Here is a 20,979-nt window from a genome sequence, read left to right as displayed (position 1 = left end):
ATGGGCATAGATATGTCTCATAATTATTTGTGTGAACATACAAATAATTTGTGTGTAAATATGTGATTTGTAAATGTAAAACAACATCCACAAATGCATTTAAAAGATTTGCAAACTCACAAATACATTTGCAAGTGTAAAACGGATCTGCAAATACGCTAAATATGTTCACAAATAAAAAAAAGATCTGTGAATATCTCTTTAACATTTACACCTTTCGATCAGGCATTTGTGAATCCATTTTGTATTTGTGGACCAAAAATGCGCTTGCGGATCTCTAATCTCTTTTCACGGATCTCAAATCTCTGTTCGCGGATCGTCTTTTTACACACACGGAATTTTGAGACATATTTTCCGCCGGTCTCGGCTAAAATCTACTCGTGTCACTCGGTTATTTTCGGAAACCACGTGATGGCCTGCTGATGGCGACATTTCCGCATGATTTCAAAGTAAGAGCATGATGGTTTGTTTAATGCTCTGTTTTTGTATTATAATGAACAGCGGAACGTTAGATGCATTCTTCATCACCATCACCATCATCATCATGTTATAGTGATACAGTTAGTTTGTGTTATTGGTTCAATATAGCATATATCGAGCACTTTCGTTGATGTTGAAGTGCAGGCTATACGCCACTTTCGGGTCCCGGGGGAGCAGCTGGCAGCGAAACAGCCCAGATAAAACTCTTTCTTCATTGTTTGTTGTGTATTCAGTCAAGCGGGTCGAAGTTACAAAGCACTTCACACCTTATTAATCGGCCTAATCTTACCTTACCAGTGCAGTAATAAAGTAATCTGTAGAAAAGCACCGTATTTAGGTCAGGGTTATGGTGATAAAGAATACATCTAACGTTCCGCTGTTCATTATAATACAAAAACAGAGCATTAAACAAACCATCATGCTCTTACTTTGAAATCATGCGGAAATGTCGTCATCAGCAGGCCATCACGTGGTTTCCGAAAATAACCGAGTGACACGAGTAGATTTTAGCCGAGACCGGCGGAAAATATGTCTCAAAATTCCGTGTGTGTAAAAAGACGATCCGCGAACAGAGATTTGAGATCCGCAAGCGCATTTTTGGTCCACAAATACAAAATGGATTCACAAATGCCTGATCGAAAGGTGTAAATGTTAAAGAGATATTCACAGATCTTTTTTAATTTGTGAACATATTTAGCGTATTTGCAGATCCGTTTTACACTTGCAAATGTATTTGTGAGTTTGCAAATCTTTTAAATGCATTTGTGGATGTTGTTTTACATTTACAAATCACATATTTACACACAAATTATTTTTATGTTCACACAAATAATTATGAGACATATCTATGCCCATACCGCTGCTTGTGTGAGTCGGACAGTGAATACTTTAGAGCGGCCGCTGCAGTGTGAGCTAACCGGGAGCTAACGGGAGAATAAACTCCCGTGGAAGAGCAGCCAGCACTGCAGCGGTCGGTAAATGCTGCAGAAACACATTAATAAACAATGAACCACGGCACTCTGGAGAAAAGCATAAGGCTGGAGAAGTCGTTATTTAATTTAATCTGGCTTCGTGTGATTAAAAGCAACACGATCATCGACCCGACGCAGTTATTGTTGTTGTGAGCGCCGTAACACCGTTGGGGAGCAAATCAGGGATGTAAACGGTGACGTCATGACGCAGCAGCGGCAGCACCCAGTCGGGCTCTGGGCGGTGTGAACAGAGCGGGAGCAGAAAAGGGAAACCGGAGCTGAACCAGAAAAGCTCCCGCTCGGAGCTAGAAAGGGAAAAGCACTGGTGTGAATGCCGCATATGTGAGGAATAGGCATCCAGAAATGCAAGATGCAGATGTATTCACACACACAATTAAGAGAGGACAGGATGTTAGGCAACATGGCCTCTGAAATCAGTACAGCTGTGCTTCTGCAGGCATTCAAAGTGGAGAGAAAATTGAGGAATGGAGAAAGGCTGAGGATGAATAAAGGGAGAAAAGATGATGGAGATGCACCCAAAGGCATACCTGATTATTAAAACTGTTTTATACAGTATGTCTTTGACTCAATATAAAAGTTGTCTGACAGGTTTCATTTTTTATTTCTCATCACAGTGTCAATGCGGCAGAAACACTTCTGCAATTTACCATTATCGACCCACATGCTACGTTACTTGCTTACATTACGTTGTGACCTAAATATCAAAATGACAGTTGTAATTGTTGTGCAGGAATATCATCACAGCAGGGGTTTGTTGAGGATATGATTTTTTTCAAACATAAAATGTAACCTCATACCCAACCAACAGTTCAAAACTAAGGGAAATGGAAAATTAATATTTGATACGGCTATAAGGAAGTGAGTTGTAGCAAAAACAGGAAGAAGATAGCACTTTAGCATTCCCTGCTAGCTATGCAGGTTGTCCGTTACATTTTATTTTTAGTTATTTTCCTCAGTTCTGGAAAATGTTGGGAACAACTCAAGTTACTGGGAAACAAATTGCAGTGTGTCGTTGTTGGTGGTTGTCATTGTGAGCGTGTTAGCATGTTGTTGTTAGCATTTAACTCAAAGCACTGCCATTCCTCAAACAGCCTCATCCTGCTGCTGTGAGTAAACACTATTTCTGTCAATAACCTACTACAAAAGTAGTAGCCTATGGACTATGCTGATTTGGACCACTAGCGGTCTGTACAAGCTTGCAGAGATGATGGGATACGCATTCCTGCCAACTGAGCAAGTAAATGTGAGGCAAGCTATATGATATTCCTCAGTATCAAGTAGGGCTGGGCGATTTGGCCTAAAAATAAAATCGCGATTTTTTTTTCTAACTAATGGACAATTTTCGATTTAAACCTCGATTTGTTTCTGTTTTTTTCTGTTTTTTTCTAAACAAACCAGACCAAGGCAACATTTAAATACATATTTTCTTTATTAACACAATACAAATAAATGAGATTACCAAGTAGTCTAGGCCTATGTGAACAAATCAGTTGTTCAAGAATAAAAATAATAAAATAAAAACAGCACCACGGCACTTGGCTGTCATTAATGTGCAAAGATTTTTTTTAAATCAAACTGGAAAAAAAATGTCTTTTAGGCCATCCCTGAAAAAACTTGTAAAATGAAATACAACAAATAATAAATAATGATAATGAAATGAATAATAAAAAAATACCCTCAAACAAAATAACATCCCTTTAACTTTCTAGGAAGTTGTCTACAGGTTTTTCGCGAGGAAGACAAGCCTGTCTACTGCCTCTGGCTTGAGGCATGCTCTTTGGCATGTTACAATGTTACCCCCCGTACTGAAAACCCTCTCCGAAGGGTGGCAGGAATGGAGAGATATTTCTTGGCCAGATTACTCAGTCTTGGGAAGTTAGCTTCATGTAGCTTCCACCACTGCAGTGGGTCTGTATCAGGGTCTGTCTCAGACGACAACAAATAGGATGACAGCTCAGCTTCAATTTTGTCCTGCTCTGACTGGGAGGTAGACGACACTGTCAGTTGTGATGTGTGGGTCGCGAACGAGCCGGCTCCAAGAGCCGACTCTTTTAAGTGAACAACGGGAGCCGGCTCTCGCCTGCGAACGAGCCGTGTTTTTGTTTTTTTTGCGGAGGGATCTAGATCGGCATGAAGGCACATTATGCAATGTGCACATTATCCCGCTTATTAAACATGGCCACATTCTCAACAAAGTAACGACATGACTCCTAATATTAATTGAAATGCTTTTATGGATTTAGAAAATGATTTTATTGACTTAAAAAATAGTTGTATTTATTTAAATTGACATGCATCCGCTAAGAAAAGTAGTCCGTTGTTACTGTTTGAACTAACGTAGCAACGGCAGGAACTGCTTCGATAGTGTTTTTGAGGAGCTTTTTTATTACAGATTTGAAAACATCGTTGCTTGCTTTAAAAGTAGCACACTTCATGATGTCAGACCTTGGGAAGTATCTGCCCTAATGCCAAAGTAACTGCCAACTGAATATGTGTCGCCGTTTGATGTCTATGTCTGGACCGCTGCGTAAAAAGGAGGGTTTCTGCCCCATTACTTCTCTTCTTACTTCTATAAGAATAAAACACGGAGGACGGAGATCTCTTTTCCTCCCCCTCTACAGACCGCCCAGCAGCTGATCTCAGAGCACGCTCCCCTCTCCTGCAGGGGGGCGTGGTCAGCTGCAGCTCACAGAATCAGCCCTCTGCAAAACAGCACTGGAAAAAGCAAATGGAGCGAAATGAGGCATGGCTAAAATGCAAGATATTTTTGGTATTTTGAAAGAAAAAAAAAATGTATATACTTTATATAGGTCGATACAGTAGCCCCTTTTTTAAAAACAGTTTGTATAGGTGTTGCTATCTGTTTTGTGTAGCGTGGTTCTACAAGCAAGTCAATGCATTCATTGGGTGGTATCAGAGATTTACACGGGTCTGTAAATGCAATGAAAACAATTGGCCACAGCAAATCATTTATATTAAACTTTATTTACTTTATTTACTCTTGAATACTTCAGTACAAAGGATGTATTGAATAATTTAAGTGATATATGTGTACACAGAGCTGCAGATCGGGTAGTCACAGGCAATGTGGCTGAGTTTTGTGCGCGTTCTGGAAAGTGAGAGAGTAAGCTACTACGGAGTCCCTTAAAGCAAAACAAATCTGCGGAGTCTAGAAATGTTTTTAAATCGCGATTTTTCGGTTCAGCCATTTCACAAACCGTAGGAAAGTAAAAATGCAAATTAATCGTTAAAACCGAAAAAATCGCCCAGCCCTATTATCAAGTTATTCAGTTATGCTAGTGATAATAGACCAAGAAACACTGCACCAAATGGCAGAGTGGAAGAAGACTAGTAATAATGCAAGTTTCAAAATGAACCAAAAATCGATGCTCAAATGTTTTAGAGGGAAATGTTTCAGAGTTCTTTTTTAAAGCAACCATGTTTAAAAAATGGGATTTAGTGAAAATGATTATAACATAAATAGTTTTTCTGCTAGAAAACGCCACAATATAATGTGTTTAAAATAGGTGAATCAACAGGAACACACAGCTGACCCACAGAAGGAAAACAGTCACAGATATACAAGCTTAAGCATTTCTGCAATTAAATGCACATTCCTTCAATTCCTCCAACCTACCCACAGAAACACTTTCACTACATTCCTTGCTCCCTGTCCCATTTTATCCGGGCCCTGACCCATTTATGTATGCAGTTCACAAATGGGGTCTACATCAATGACACAGAAGGGTCTCGTGCCGCTACATAAACACAACCTCACCACCTTTGTCTGCCATTTTATCTACTTCCCATCAACATCACCAATGGCTGGAGACCTTGTGTACTCAATCTAATGGAAGTCTAATGACAGGCTGAGAGGAACGCTCTGTGTGCGGGTCAATAAAATTCATTGGCAAAGACAGAGATAGAGTACGTATCTCCATGCAAGACTCCATAAAAACATCAAATGATTGAATGAGTGTGTGTATGATGTGTGTCTCTATCCCTCATATTTCTTTCATGTTTGATGTAGAGGCTGAGGAGAGCTCCAAGGAGAGGCTCACCTTGAAGCCGGTTTTGCTTTTCTTGCAGCAGAGGCAGGCCAGCATGAGGAAGACGAAGAAGAAGAGGCCGGACAGGGAGACGGCGACCACAGCCAGGGACGAGGACCAGGACAGCTCACTCAGCGGAGCGCCATCTGCAGGACACAGAGTTACACACAGGCAGAACATGAGCACAGGCCTAACACTCATATGACCAGGGTCAGGAGGGTTACTTTAAAAATGTAAAGAACAATTACTAGTAACGTAAAAAAAGTAATTAAAATGATTACTTTACGGTACTTTTTGATTACCTCAATATCAATTCAAATAAATAAAAGAGAAAATAAATAACAATAAGATGTTTTAATGTAGTATGTAAGACAAGAGTACAATGTAACCTTAGAAAATAAGAAACCAAGATATTTAGTATGAACAATTATTTTATTTGCAGGAATACCTGCCTTTCACTCAGCATATTCAGGCAGTAGCCTATACACCAACAATGAAACACATGAGCACATCCTACAGTTTAAAAAAAGCCGAAATAAAATCTGAGCTGACGTAAAAATGCTCCGTTTTAGTTTAATACACGCAGTTAAGCTCACACACACTATTGTATGGACATACAGGTTCACCTGCTGAAATGAAAATAAATATACAATCTGACCCTTTACAACAAACACTATGTGCTCTTTTTAGGTTTTAATAACACTGTAATCCTGCTAGTTATTCTCAATTTTATAAATGTAACAGTAATCTGATTACATATTTGTATATAACTGTACATCTTGTATCCTGATTACATGATCCTGTTACTCCCCAAGCCTGTTTATGGCATATGGAAGGAATTCAATTACAACAATAAAAGGACTGTGATCTTATATAAGTAGGTTTTACATCGTATCATTTCCAATGCATTATAGAATAGCTCATGATTTCTCAGGAGAGCTCATATTTATATTTTGCGACATTCACATGTTTGATTTATAGTTTGCCATAATGTTTCTGCTCCAAATCAAATGCTCTGAAATATAATAGCTGAGTATAATTTACGCAGCACACAATGATCCACTCTGCTCAGAAAACTAGGCTCGAAATGCATTTGTTGATGTATGACCTTTACCCAAACAGAGGCATATGTTATGGCTTTTTCATTTGAATAAATGACATTACTGTGAGAGTAATATGCAAATAAAGATATAGTATATGCGTGCTAATTGTGTGCATTTATTACATTTTGTTTATTTTTTTCCCAGTATATTTGTCTACCTCTTTAGTTAAGACTTTACAGTATATAATTAAGTTTGTTGTGATGCCAACTTGTGGGTCTATTGATATGTTTGTTGTTCATGTTCACTATGATTTGGTATGGTAGTTTGAATATTTCTCACATTATTTTTACTTTAGAATTAACATAACCATTGTAAAACGTACTGTATTGAAAAGGTTTATAGTTTTTACAAGCAGACTTTTTCTAAAATCCACAGAGCAAACATGTTGGTCATATATTTCTTAAGTTGGTATTTATACTATAAAACATTTAAGGGTTAGTACATGTGGAAATAGTTCAGAATGAATAAGACATAAAAGACATAAAATCCAATAAAACATTCTAAAAGACACTTAAAGAGGTCTCTGGCTGACTATGATAAACACCTCTCATGTGCCCTGAACGCATCATTCATTCAGCACGATTTACCTCCAAAACAACACATTCTGTGATTTAATTCAAATTGAGATCAAAGTAAAATAATGATACATAATTAATTCAGTTTACCTACAATATTTACACACTCTAGTTCTGCCTCTGAAGCCCCAGATGGTGTGGATTCCTCTGTTGAGTTTCTTTCCTCAGGCTCCATTTCTTTTTCATTCTGTCACTCTGAGCCTCAATCTGTTTCAGCGCTGCCTATTTTCAGACTTTGAAGGTTTGAATCGTCCTCTATCCAATTGTATGTCCTGTTCCCAATTTTATGGGTATTTTTCAGCTATTTTTTCCATCTTATTCTGCAACGGTTACCACGGAAACGTACACAGCCATGCCTTCAGCTGTAAATCTCTCACACTGATTCCTGCCAACAGCAGTGCCACCCAGCACACACACACACACGCTGATCCTCTGAAAGCTGGTGCAACTGGCTCAGTGAGTATCAGGCTCTTAGTGTAATTGGACAGAGTTTGAACATTGTGGTGTAGGAGGCCGGCTGGCTGAATATAGAAACACAATAGGGAAACAGACAAAAAAACATGCACATTTAACAGTGACGTGCATTAACTGGCCAGCTCAGGGGTTTGTGGAACATGGAGTCCCTAACTGTTGAATGTTACTCTCAAATAAAAGCAGTGGTCCGTGACAGAGTGTCCATAAAAAGCACAATATGATGCCACATGAAGCAGAGTGGGTGGAAGTAGTGGAAAAAGCCAAATTGCTAAATCAGCCAACGACCCTTTAGTGCTTTGAAACGCCATGCAAGGCGATTCAGATTGAATTACTCTTTATTTGTCAGGGGGGTGATTACAGAGAGCAGAGACATACTCTGTTGCGGTTTATTTAAAACTCCCTCACTTACATATCAGCACAGCGAGAGAGAGCGACCGGGGAAACAGCTCAGGATTCATATTTGAAGAACACAGTAAGGTCCATGTGCAGCTAGGCACAATGAAACAGGGCGTTAAATCCAGCTGTTACACTGTACACAATTATATTACTGCCACGCCCATCATTTTTGTATTGTCAGCAAATGTCCTCTAAAGACTTAAACACTTTTAATCGTTAAATTAAAACAATCAAGGACATTTTTACCAACGTGCTTTTACTGAAAGCATTATACATTAAACTGAACACAAAGGGTATTTTAAAAACAACTTTGGTTACATTTAGAGTGCAGTTTTCTACCAAAACTCTCTTTTAACTTATTTAAAAAATCCCTCAGTGCATGCAGTCCTAGGAAACATTCAAAACACATCAATGAGCCACTCAGTCTCTCTCGTTGACATGTTCCTTCATTCCCATGGTCAAATGTTGGTTCAATCCCACATACACACTGGGTAAGGCATCCTATTTGGATTCATCCACATCTGAACGTATAGTCCCCAACAGTTGCATTTACTCCTGTTTAAGTTACATTTATTCAGAATGGGCTTGAGTCCAAAACATAATGATAATTGTTCCATTACAGGGTAGGAAGTTGCAGAAACAAACTTAGTCCAGAAACTAATAAGATGTCTAGCAGAGAAAGAGAATATTAATTGTCATCTATTGATGCAGGCTTATTATGATGCCGTCTGGCCAGTTAGTAACCGAATAACTATACGTCATTAATCCTCTCTTTGTAACTAGTTGATGGTATGGACCCTTCCCTGGAACACAAACACAAGTTGTTGTTGTTGTTGTTGTTGTCTCTGTGTAAAATCAATACCATTGACTGCTAACCTTAATGAAATAGAGAGCATTCTGCCTCGTTAGCTGTAAAGAGCCCAGATCCAAAGAGACAAATGTCTCCGGATAAAGGCCGTTTAGTTCACAGGACCAGTGGTGACTGGTCATTAGGGGCAGGTGGGGCACAGCCCCACCTAGTGTCAGCAGAAAGTATTAAAAATAATGATTACAAAAAAATGCAAAAAATAAATTAAAAAATATATAAAATATATTTTAAGATCATGGTTAATCATCTGATTCGTCTGTACATTGCTGTTTTAGTCTGTGTTCTTCTAATTAGTGTCTACAGTGTGTGCCTATTGAGCTGTTTAGAGCCATGTGGGACAAAACCCGATCATGCCCCTCCCTCTCACTGTCTAAGTCAATGGTGACTGTAAAAACTACACTGCGCATGCTCAGAATATTTTCCTATTTAATGTGTGTGGCAAAAAAATAATGACCATAGGGGCATAGTGCTGCCATCCCCACCATACGTCATCTCACATAATTCAGAGCTGATTGGCTGTAAGTACGTGTGCCGCGAAAAGTGCAGTGTGGGAAGAGCAGGTGAAGAGGAGGAGAGAGACACGTCCTAAAACCAGGAAGTAAGCTGCGCATGGCATCCCTCGACAAAAAAGCAATGAGGTTTCTCCATAGGATTTTAGAAAATAGCTCAAAATAAGATCTGTGGGAAACAAACCTGTTAGATAAATGCACGTTTTGTTCAGCCGGATAATATCCACATGTCTACCCTACTTTTATAATTTTCGAATCATAAATCTATTGATTAGATTAGATGTATGATAGACTTTTGAAACTACAAGAAGATAAGGAGGACTTTTACAAAAAAATAATAGAGATTTTTGTCCAGAAGGATAGGCAAATGGACTTAATCTTCAAGTCAAGGTAAGACTGCAATTTTATTGAAAATGGGATCTTACTAAGAGAGAACAATTCAATATTTAAATGATAAAATTACATTATTTGGGTATCCTTTTGTTGAACTGTCTGTTTAAAATTAATTGAAGCATCAGACAAAAAAAGCTTTTGAAAATAATATTATATTTTGATTTAGGTCAAAATATAATATTTGTAAACCTGAAGAGTCAGTGCCAATGCCTCACCAGCCATGAACCTCACTGCAGAAGCTTATAGACATCTAAGTTTTTTGTGCCCCACCACTTTTGTACATATAAAACCGCCACTGCACAGGACATGTCCCTCCACTGACAGTGAACCTGGACCGACTATTTCTGAGCAGCTGCACCTTTACTCCTTGATGCTAGAAGCTGAAGTACCGTGTAGCTTTCAGCTACTCAGAGGTGGTAGCCATTTTTAGCCTCCAGAGGCAGAGAGCTGATGCACATCCTGATGACTAAGTGATGAAGAGGGAGCGAGCAAGAGAGACAAGAGGAGAGAAGAAAGCATGTGAGAAGGAGGCTGAAGGGCTGTGTACTCTGCATCCAACCCCCCAGGAGAGCCTCCACAGCACTCAACACACTAGGCAAGGCAAGGCAAGGCAAGGCAAGGCAAGGCAAGGCAAGGCAAGGCAAGGCAAGGCAAGGCAAGGCAAGGCAAGGCAAGGCAAGGCAAGGCAAGGCAAGGCAAGGCAAGTTTATTTATATAGCACTTTTCAACACAAGGCAATTCAAAGTGCTACTATAAGTTAATTAAAGACTGTATATTATGGCTATTTTGCACATCCCTTTCAAGATTTCAAGATTTTCAAAAGTTTATTGACATATCATATACACAACTACGGTGTAGTTATGCAATGAATGAAAATCTTGGGTCACAGGTTCCTCAACAGCGCATTACAAGACATCTATCAATATGTGTGTAATATACCTCCACCATTAAACTGTCAAATTCTGCACATTTCTTATACTAGGAGGCTCAGTCATTGGTACATGTTCATTTACAAAGCCATGTTGGGTAAACTACCTTTTTATATCTGCTCTCTGATCTCTCGAATTGAAAGTACATATTGCCTGAGATCTCATGATGTTGTTTTATTAAATGTGCCAAGTGCTAGGACTGTCTTAGGGAAGAAAGCTTTTAGTTGTGCAGCTCCACTAAATTGGAACAGTCTGCAAACATGTTTAAAACTGAGCACTTTGGTTCCCCTGCATCATTTTAAAACTCAGCTGGGTGACATGGTGTTTGATACTCATGGTACCTGTCACTGTAAATAGAGTTTGTAAACTGGACTCTGTACATTATGTTGTTTGTCATCCTTATTGTTGTTCTGTTGTTGTTATGTTACATGTGTAACTAATGTCCTGCAGGTCACCCTTGAAAAAGAGATCTTTTGATCTCAAGGGGCTTTCACCTGGTTAAATAAAGGCTACAAACAAACTATCTACATACATAAGAGTATAATTAATATGTATAATATCAGTTAAAAATAAGTGCTTCAACATAGTTAACATTGCAGGAAAGCAATATATTAGACGTTAAGTAATTTGTCAGGCTTAATATTTATCTGTAGATAGATACCCTCGTGATACTATGGCCACTTGTAAATGTCTATAACTATGTAAATGTATCCTGTAAATATAATGTATAATGTCCTTTATTGTTTTATGTTTCATGTGGAACCTATATGCTGCAGGTTTCCCTTGAAAAAGAGATCTATGATCTCAATGGGACCAATCTGGTTAAATAAAGGTTTGAAATGAAATGAAAACCCCCAAAGTTTTTTTTCTTATTTAAAAGAAGACCTTAATCTAAAGTATTATTAATGTTTAAATAAAGGTTAATTCGTTTTTCTGTTTTGCACATCCTCCTATTAACATCTTTGTACATCCTGCACTAAACTGTTTTATTGTAGAGATCACTTACAGTATCTTCTTGATTTTTTATATTCTATATTTCTATCACAGACCTTCTACTTTCCCCCTATGAAAGTATGTAGGCCTACTCTTAATATTTTAATCAAATATAACACATAAAAACAATAATTCAATAACGTGCTTTAACCACTAGGCGGTGCACAGAAGGTACACACAGCCATAATAACTTTGTATTATTAGTGTAGGACACTTATGTATGTACAACTTCTGAAGATGTGTAGTTTTATTCATGCTTTCACATAATTTTACAGCATATTGCTATACTATTTCAGACTCAGTATTTACATTCTTATATTCAAAGAAAATCAGTAATGTCTTTAAAAACTACAAGTCCTTTTATATCAGCTGTGCACCGTTATGGTGTAAATATAACCTATCTATGAATTAGATCAAATGTAAAAGTCAGCAGAATTAGTGTTGATACTGCAAGGAGACGTATTGTGTGAAGAGAAATTGAAGATGTTGTTTAATTGCTGATATATTTATGATCCACGTCAAGTATTCAGTTTCGGCGGCATTTCTTCCAGTTTTTCCAAAGGTCTTCTCATCAGGGCTCTATAAATAAAGAACTACGGCAGATCTGTAATATGTAATGCAGCCGAACCGTGTATTACAATGCCGTTATGTGATGACTTTCAAAGAGAAAAGCAAGAGCGCTCGGAATTAAGTATTATTTTATTCTTTTAAAATGTTTTCCGGATTTCATATCATATAAACACCAAATCCCAGCATGCATTGCGGCTAAAACATTCAATCAGCGAGCTTAAACCATAGCTGAGGATCTTGGGTAATCGCTCAAAATGCCTACGTCTGTTTCCGGTTATTTTTATTTTGAAATTCAGTTCCCGACGGATGCCAAAAAAGCCAGAGATTATGGAATTAAACCAATAAATAAAAGCAAGGATAATTGTGTGTTATTATTGGTGAGTAAATAACAGTGTGTTATTTTTTAAAAGAATAACAAATTAGAAGGAAAAAAATATTTAAAAAATACAGATTTCAGTATCCTGAGGATCTGAGCCCCATTTATTTTCCTCACAGGCGGAAACAAAAGTCCGAAATCATATGATTTAAAATAAAAGCAATAATTGTGGCTTGATATTGAGTAAGAACATGTTTTTATGAACCACACAGCTTCCGGTCTTCCACGACCCGACCGGAGAAAAGGACGTGCTGCAGGCACGAAACACATTAGGCTTGTTTGAGACGTGTTGCGGCTCGCCTCGAAAGTAGACGAGAATAGCCGATCGCAGCCGGGGGAGGTCTCAAAAAGCTCGCCTGAAGTCGGACAGCTCGGAGTCGTCTTCTTCTTCTTCGTCGTCTTCTTCGTCGTCTTCTTCTTCTTCGTCGTCGTCTTCGTCTTCGTCTTCTTCTTCTTCTTCTTCTTCTTCTTCGCCTTCTTCTTCGCCTTCTTCTCTCGGTTATTTGGCGGATTGCAAACAACTTTAAGGTGCATACCGCCACCTCCGGAGTCGGCTTGACTCGGTTTGCATTTATAAAGAATGCACACATGTGTTTAATCGTTAATGTTAGATATGTACTAAGTAAATACATTTGTTCCTGCTCAAGATTAGATTCAACTTTATTGTTATTGCACATATTACAGGTACTGAGACAACGAAATGCAGTTTAGCTTCTAACCAGGTGCAACAAGCAGTAAAGTAAAACGTAATGTACACAATCTACAGAATAAAATATAGAATGAATTGAATGATGAATAAACAGTGAGGGGTATGAATACACTAGATATCAGCCTGTGAGCAGTATGAACAGTGTGTATGAATATGCTAAGATATATAAAGTATGAAACGGTAAGCAGTGCAAGTATAGTATAAAATATATGGATATTAATTTCATGATGATAAATATTGTGGAACAATGATGAAAAATGGGAATGGATGTGGCGACGTAAAACTGACACAAAACAACAACAAACTTTTGCCGAGCCAATTGGAGAGTTTCATCAGCAGCACGTGGTAAAAACCACCAATGAGCGCTCAGCTGGAGATACCAGCGAGTCGTTTCCATGGATGTATAATAAGAACTGGATACAGCGTGGGAGGCGGGGCCTCATTCATTCCTATGAGAGCTGCTCATTAGCGCATGATGATAAAATGGCTCAACTTTTGAGAGAGTGAAACGTCACAGATTACCCAGCATGCCTGAGAAGTACCCGTATGTGCACTCATAGAGCATGCGCAACTTTAACCAAAATGCTCGTTCACATCAAGCACGTCAATTTGCGTACACGTTAGGGCTGTGCGATTATGGCAAAAATCATAATCACGATTATTTGGTCAATAATTGATATCACGATTATTTTGACGATTATTCATTGACCATTTATTGAACTTTAAAACAAATAATATTTTACCAATAAACAAGATCAATAAATGTGTTGGAGCGCACTTCCAAAACCATACTAAACATATATTATTAATATGATAAATAAAAATAAATTAGACCAAAATAAATGAAATCAAATATGTTGCAGTGCACTGTCACAACCTACTGAAAACTCCTTAACATATAGCCAACATTTTGGTAAAACATATTCAACATATTCCACTCAGTTAAACGTTGAAGGCTGGCCAACCATCATGATCCAGAAGTAACAGGAAATAAATATTGAACTACAATTTAAGACCAAATAAAAATGTTTAGGCCACCATGGCAAATGCTGGTAGGGCTGCTCATGTCATCTCTTAAAGATTTTTTGCAAGAAATACCAGCCTGTTTACATGGTCTGGTTTCAGAGATGAGCGCAGGCAGGTGACGATATTGCCACCTGTACTGAAGACCCTCTCTGAAGAGGAACTTGTGGCAGTGCTGCCACATATGACACAGGAAAAAAGAAAAGACTCTGAAGAACCCTTTCTTTGCCATTATATAAAAATAGTGTTGCTACAAAAGTATAAATTAGGCTTACTAATAAGACAACTCAGATCTGAAGCTACACAGTAATCTGCTGCAGCAACAGTGCAATAAAAAAGACAACATTAATAGAATCAAACCCTTTTTTTGTTGCATTTTATTAGAGTATAAAAATAAATGCCTTTAAAATAGGATGCAAGCAACACTAGTTTCTGAACTGATAGACTATAATCAATTTAAACAGAACAGATCTTAATGTTTGCATTCTTATACCATTTTGTACAATAATTATCATGAATAAATTCAAACAAACTAAAACTTACAGCAGATTAATAACGGTATCTAAATAGAGTTTTTATTATATCAAAAACCTGTTGAAATGCTGCTGTTATTTTTACTGTCACACAAAAGCGCGTCGCAGCCTCCAGGAAAGCTTCTTTCACAACTTCGCCGTCTTCGAAAGACTTCATGTGTTTCGCAAGAACGTGACTGACACGATAAGATGCTATGGTAGCAGCCTTGCTCTTGTTGTTGGGCCTGGTGAAAATGGACTGCTGTGCATTTAGCTGTCCTTTCAGGCCCCTCCCCTTTTGGAGCGTAGGGCAGAATTAAGAGGGAATTCCGTCTCGTAGCGTTTGTGCACTGTTTTGAAATGCCGCTCCTAAATTACCCTTCTTCGATAAAGCCACGCTCGCATTGCAGATGAGACAGATGAACTTTGAATTGGAATAGATACAAAAATAATGATCCTCCCACTCGGAGTGAAAATTATATATTTTGGGCTTTTTTGCTGCTGCCATAATTGCGGTCTTGTGTGTGTGCGGACTGTCACTCCTGTTGACCATCCATGCTGTTGACACGGACAACGTCAGCGAACTAGTGCACTGCTCACCAGCCACGCCCGGACACATGGGGTGAGGCCGGCCAATCACAAAGCTTTGATGCGTTCAAGTGCATTATTCTGGCACGGGAACATTATGTTACAGGACATTAACGATAAAACAGAATATTGTTGTTCTATTTTTAGACACATCTCGCGATCGACTGGGAATCTCCCCGCGACCCTTCTTTTAACTAGTTGCTGCTCTTGTTCTGACATCTTCGCTTGCGCTGAACACTCACAACACATGTCACTCCCACGTGGCCGAGTGGGCTTTTAGGGAGGGGCGAAAGCGCACCCAGCAAAATAATCGTATTTAGTCAATTATGCTGTTTTCCTAATCGTCGCAAACCATAATCGTAATCGCGATTAAAATACGATTAATTGCACAGCCCTAGTACACGTAATAGCACCGTGCGTTCATGACAGCATGGTAATGGATTGTTGTTATCATGGATTTGATATGAACGAGGGCGGCAGTTAGCAGCTAGCTAGTAATGATGCTAATGTACACATCAATCGTTATGTACTTATATTACGCTGTAACAGGATCTAGTGATATCCAACAGAGCTTCATTTAGCATGAAATTATTATTGCACTGTATATATATATATTTATATACAGTGCAATAAGCTTCTTAGTGCAATACGAAGCTACAGGGACGTTAATAATGTCGGTAATATTAACTTTATTTAATACAACATTTACGGTACAAGATTTAATCATACAGCCCATGTAGTATGATAATGAATTACAGCAAACATGTGCAATATATCCATTATTACAGCTCCGTGGGATGGTAGTAAGACGATATGGATCCGTTCTTATTGTGCATCCATGGGTAAAGATAAACGCAACTCACATTGGTTTCTCATACAGTATCTCTGTAAACTACGTGTATTCACTGAATTTCACTCTCTGCCTTTAACGGCTCGTTGTAGCTCCAATAGCTCCAGCCCCACCCTCCCTGGGAGCACAGTGTGCTCTGATTGGTCGGGATACGTAACATGAACGTGCCTGGCGGCGCGGTCCCGTGGGTTAGATGCGCGTTCATAATGCAGAGGGAAATAACTCTCAGAATAACGTTATTAGCTAATTTTTACAACTTGAGGAACGAATGTTTTTAATAAGGGCTATACAAGTGTTCATACTGGGTAGTTTATTTAGTTTAAAAAAAATTATCCAACGAGTTACAGACCACTCTTTCCCCATGTAAGCCAATGGGCAAAAGTGTTTCCGGGCCTGGCAACCAAACGGAAGTGTAGTACCGCCGTTTAGCCAGCACGAATATTTTCATCTGAGTCCGGCGCACTTCCTGGGGGCTTGGTCGTTTCCCATCAAGCATTTCGCTTCCGCAGCCCGTGGAGAGGAACTGCGCCGCCTCGCCGCGCCTCGCTCTCAAGGCTGCGGGCGTCTTTGTCCCACGAGATTTCAACGTCTCATGTAGGCGGGCCTCCAGAGCAAGTCGGACAAAATGACTAACCATCATGCAACGCACTAGCAAGACGTTGATCGCAACTGCGCAGGTCTGCGCAGGTCTCGCTTGTCTCAAACAAGCCTACTACCAGTAGAAATACATTGCTTTTAAAATCGTGCTGTGCAACACGAAAAAAAGGGGAAAATCGTGTTGGTGAACACGAATCAATAGATTAAAAATCGTGTTGGTGAACACGAAATGCCGTGAGACTGGGTTGGTCGATCTGACAAACACGCATCCTGCTCTGCCTTCACAGAGACAGAGACGGGAGGAATATCATTTCTGCATTTAATGAGGTACCCTGGCCGCAATCCACTTCAAACACTGACCTACATTTGCTGTGAATAAGGAACAGGTGAAAAAAAGTTAGCTAGAAAAGTCTTTCACATTTCCCTTTGTTTACCTTTTTGTTTATTGAACAGGTGTTTGTTGTTGTGATACTCATTTGGGACACAAGACACTGCAATGCAACACTACCTCATGTTCAAACATTCACTTGTTCTTCCAGGTGAGTTTATATTTCTCCATTTACTCGTAACACATGCTACATGTATTGAAAGAACCTGGAAGTTAACGTGAATGCTTTGAGTGACATTTAGAAAATGGGGTCATGGCACACTCAAGCCTCATGTGGCCATAATGAGCATTACATCAACAATCATTTTTCCCTTGATTGTTTTTAACCTGCAAACTTCAATTGCTCATAAGGTCCACTAAAATACACCTTTTCAGGTTTATGTAAGTAATTGTGGATACTAGCAGAATATGTTTAAAAACCCTATTCCGCTCATGCTGCCCAATAGCCCCGCCCTCCCGGAAAAGCATAGTCTGCACTTATTGGTCCCCGTTTCCCCATTTCCTGTCAATGACTCTGCTATCACGCCCTAAATAACATGCTTGGCTGTTGGCTGTACTCTGTGCTTAACGACTTTAATTATTGCAACTTCCACCGCAGATATTTCATTTTTATAAACCAAAAATGTCATACAGCTGATCTGGGCTTCCATGCCGGTGATAGTCAGTTCACTTGGGCATCAGAGACCTCTGTCTTTCAGCAAAGGGAATATCTTCGGTCGTGCTCAGCTATCTCACAGTCTTTTTGAGACTTTCTTGCCTATGACAGAACACACAATAAGCACCCGCCTCTGTCTGAGCCCCAGCAGTACATCATGCAGGTATGATTCATGGTACTGGTGGCACTTGGCTTGTCAGATAGATTTAAGTGCGATTGGCATGAAGGACGTTTGGATCAGAGCAGACAGACGGAGAGAGGTGCAAACTCTTAACCCTGTGAACATAATATCCTTGCTATCAGCCTCAACAACTCTGCATCATGCTTAAAATGCATAACACACTCACTCTACCATCAAAAATACATTTCATTCAATGTTGGCTTGTATAATTGCTTTTCAGGTAGTAATCACAAATCTAATTCAGTCATCAGGGATCAGTGTGTTGGAACCCTCCATTCAGATGGGCATTAGAGAGCAAGTGCTTGCCAGTTTCGTGCTGCAGTTGTGATCCAGAAGGTGCCCACAGCTCTGGCCTGGCTCTCTTCCTGTGCCTGAGGCTCATAACTAGCTCAGGGGAATCTGCAGAAAGTGTATACAGGGGACAGCTGACATCCTTCACCCATCATAAGCCCTGTTTACTGTCATCGCCACAGCTGAAACTATCTAACTCTCCACCTGAAAGACTGTCAGCTGGCCAGATTAACACTGTGATCACAATAAGGATTTGAATTCCAAAATGCTGTCCAGTATGTTTACTCACAGGGCTAATGTGTCATTATTAGTCTTTCTTTGGACTACTGCCTTTCATATCAGCTGTCAAATAAAAAAATAATAGTACAACAACATCTCAGAAGCATATAAATGACTGGCTTTAACTCTTGAAGGGCGAGTTAGCGCCACATACACACAAATGTTGAAAACTACAAAGATTGTAACCACAGGACCGGGATACAAAGAGCATTCTATATCAGATGCAAATGTGATCTTTAGCGTCACGTAAAGGTCGCCATCCCACACGCTCACACTGCTAGCTTCACCATGTGTCTGTGTGGGGGTCTAACTGAATGCCTCATTTCATGCAGTGCCCTTAAAATGTAGTCTTGTAAATGAGTTTTGTGAAGCGTATTTCAAGCGTTGGACTCTTGAGTGCTACAAACAGGCGAGCGATGCTAGCCACAGACTTTGAGAGACAGCACAATAACAGTCTGCTGAGGAATGCTACACATCCTAAGGTGTATGCAGTAAATGGGTTTTCTTGTGTGTTTATCCCTGTGAGAACTCATTTGACCTTTGAAGATGTAAGGCCAAATTACCATATACCAAAGTGATGATCATGATTAAACACTTAAAACAGGTAAGAAATAAATGAACCAAACCTTCCACATGGATATTTAGAATAGTTTTTGTTGCGTAACATAATGAGTTATTATATATAAATAACATCCTGGATATATTTTTATTTATTTCCCCCGCCAAGGAGGTTGTGTTTTGAGCTTGTTTGTATGTCAGCAGGATTAGGGAAAGACTACTGGCCCAATTGTCATCAAAATGTGGATTAAAAAAAATCTGAATCAAAGGGTAAACTCACACATCATTTTCCCTCTTTGAAAAAAATGTATTTAAGTCATTACATTTAAAGTGCTGTTCTAAATGTAATGACTGAATAAGGATTGGGGTTTTTTTGTATCGGAGAATAACAGCAAAAACTCCTAAAAACCTTTTTTTATGTTGATTAACAAATGCCAAGCCCAATCATCAGCAGATAAATATTCCATACAAAAACGTAAATGCCTCAATTAACATAAATACAGATTATATACCACATTTGAACAGATGCAAATGATATAATATAAGCACTTTTAGATTGAAGAGCATTAGAAATATGTAGGGCTTCACTTTGGTCTCGGTAAGTGACCTTAAGGGGCTTTACTCCATAAGTAATTATTCCAGGCCTATTACAATCTACCTTGTGAACGCAAAGGACATTCATAGACATAACCTCAGATTGTATTGCAGAGTTGTGCTGGAAGGCAGGAGGAAGGAATGGATACAATCACTACATCTCACTGTGGGAAATGCACGAGTGTGTCTGTGTGCCAAACGGTGACAGAGACAAAGCTCCTTCGCTCACAGCCAGCCGAGCGACTGTTTCAAAACTGCTGGGCTGGTCAAATAAATCACTGCCCGTCCTCTGCTGGCCTGCAACACTTCTGCTGACACTGCGCTTCTATTAGGCTCTCAGAGAGGGACGGGGACAGGAGGACAACAGGAAGTCAACAGTATTTAAAAAACAACAACAGAGGAGAGGCAGGAGATGATGGAGACAGGAGGAAGACAGATGGGTGGAGGCGGGGTTAGAGAGTCACAAACACATGTGAGCTGCATGGAGCTGATGATCTGGTCATGAAGAGTCAGGGTGGGGGCCAGAGAGGGGAGAAAATGAGACGGTGCAGTGATCATCTGCTGTTGAATATAAACACACCCAAATGTTAGCAAAATAAATTCAGCTGATAAGAATAGCAAATAATGACATGCTTCTGATACGCATAAGATAACGGATTATTTGATTTTCATATTGTATGATTATGCACGCATGATTAAACAGACCTTATCTGTTTAATATGTCAACGCTCGGACCTAACCAACTGCAGTTAGAGTTAACAGAACAATAACAAAGAACAATTCTGTCACTTGAAATGTGTATTTATTTTTTCGAGTAAAGTCCATAGAATATTGGTCATCCTCTGAAACTGTGAAAAATGTCCACACCTCACAAAGTACTGGACAAAATATTCGACAAAGTTGTTATTTTTACCCATCTGACATCTGGAATGACTATTTACAGATTAAGGTTTTACAAACAAAACATATGATGAACTTCTAAAATAGGAAGCTATGGTATATAGAGGAATAAGTCATAAATACAATAGAATATAAATCTGTCTTACG

General features: G+C 39.2%; 1 protein-coding gene across 1 annotated transcript in view; it reads right to left on the bottom strand.

Annotated features, from left to right (window-relative positions):
* The window catches only part of aatkb (apoptosis-associated tyrosine kinase b), an 81,452-nt gene that overhangs the window by 26,341 nt on the left and 34,132 nt on the right, over positions 1-20,979 (bottom strand). The window contains exon 3 of the mRNA XM_034227509.1: positions 5,534-5,667. Within this exon, the coding sequence (XP_034083400.1) occupies positions 5,534-5,667 (134 nt within the window). The remainder of the gene's footprint in view (positions 1-5,533; positions 5,668-20,979) is intronic.

Source organism: Gymnodraco acuticeps, unplaced genomic scaffold, assembly GCF_902827175.1.
Source record: "Gymnodraco acuticeps unplaced genomic scaffold, fGymAcu1.1, whole genome shotgun sequence".
Taxonomy (NCBI): Eukaryota; Metazoa; Chordata; class Actinopteri; order Perciformes; family Bathydraconidae; genus Gymnodraco; species Gymnodraco acuticeps.
This window is presented reverse-complemented; position numbering and strand designations above follow the sequence as displayed.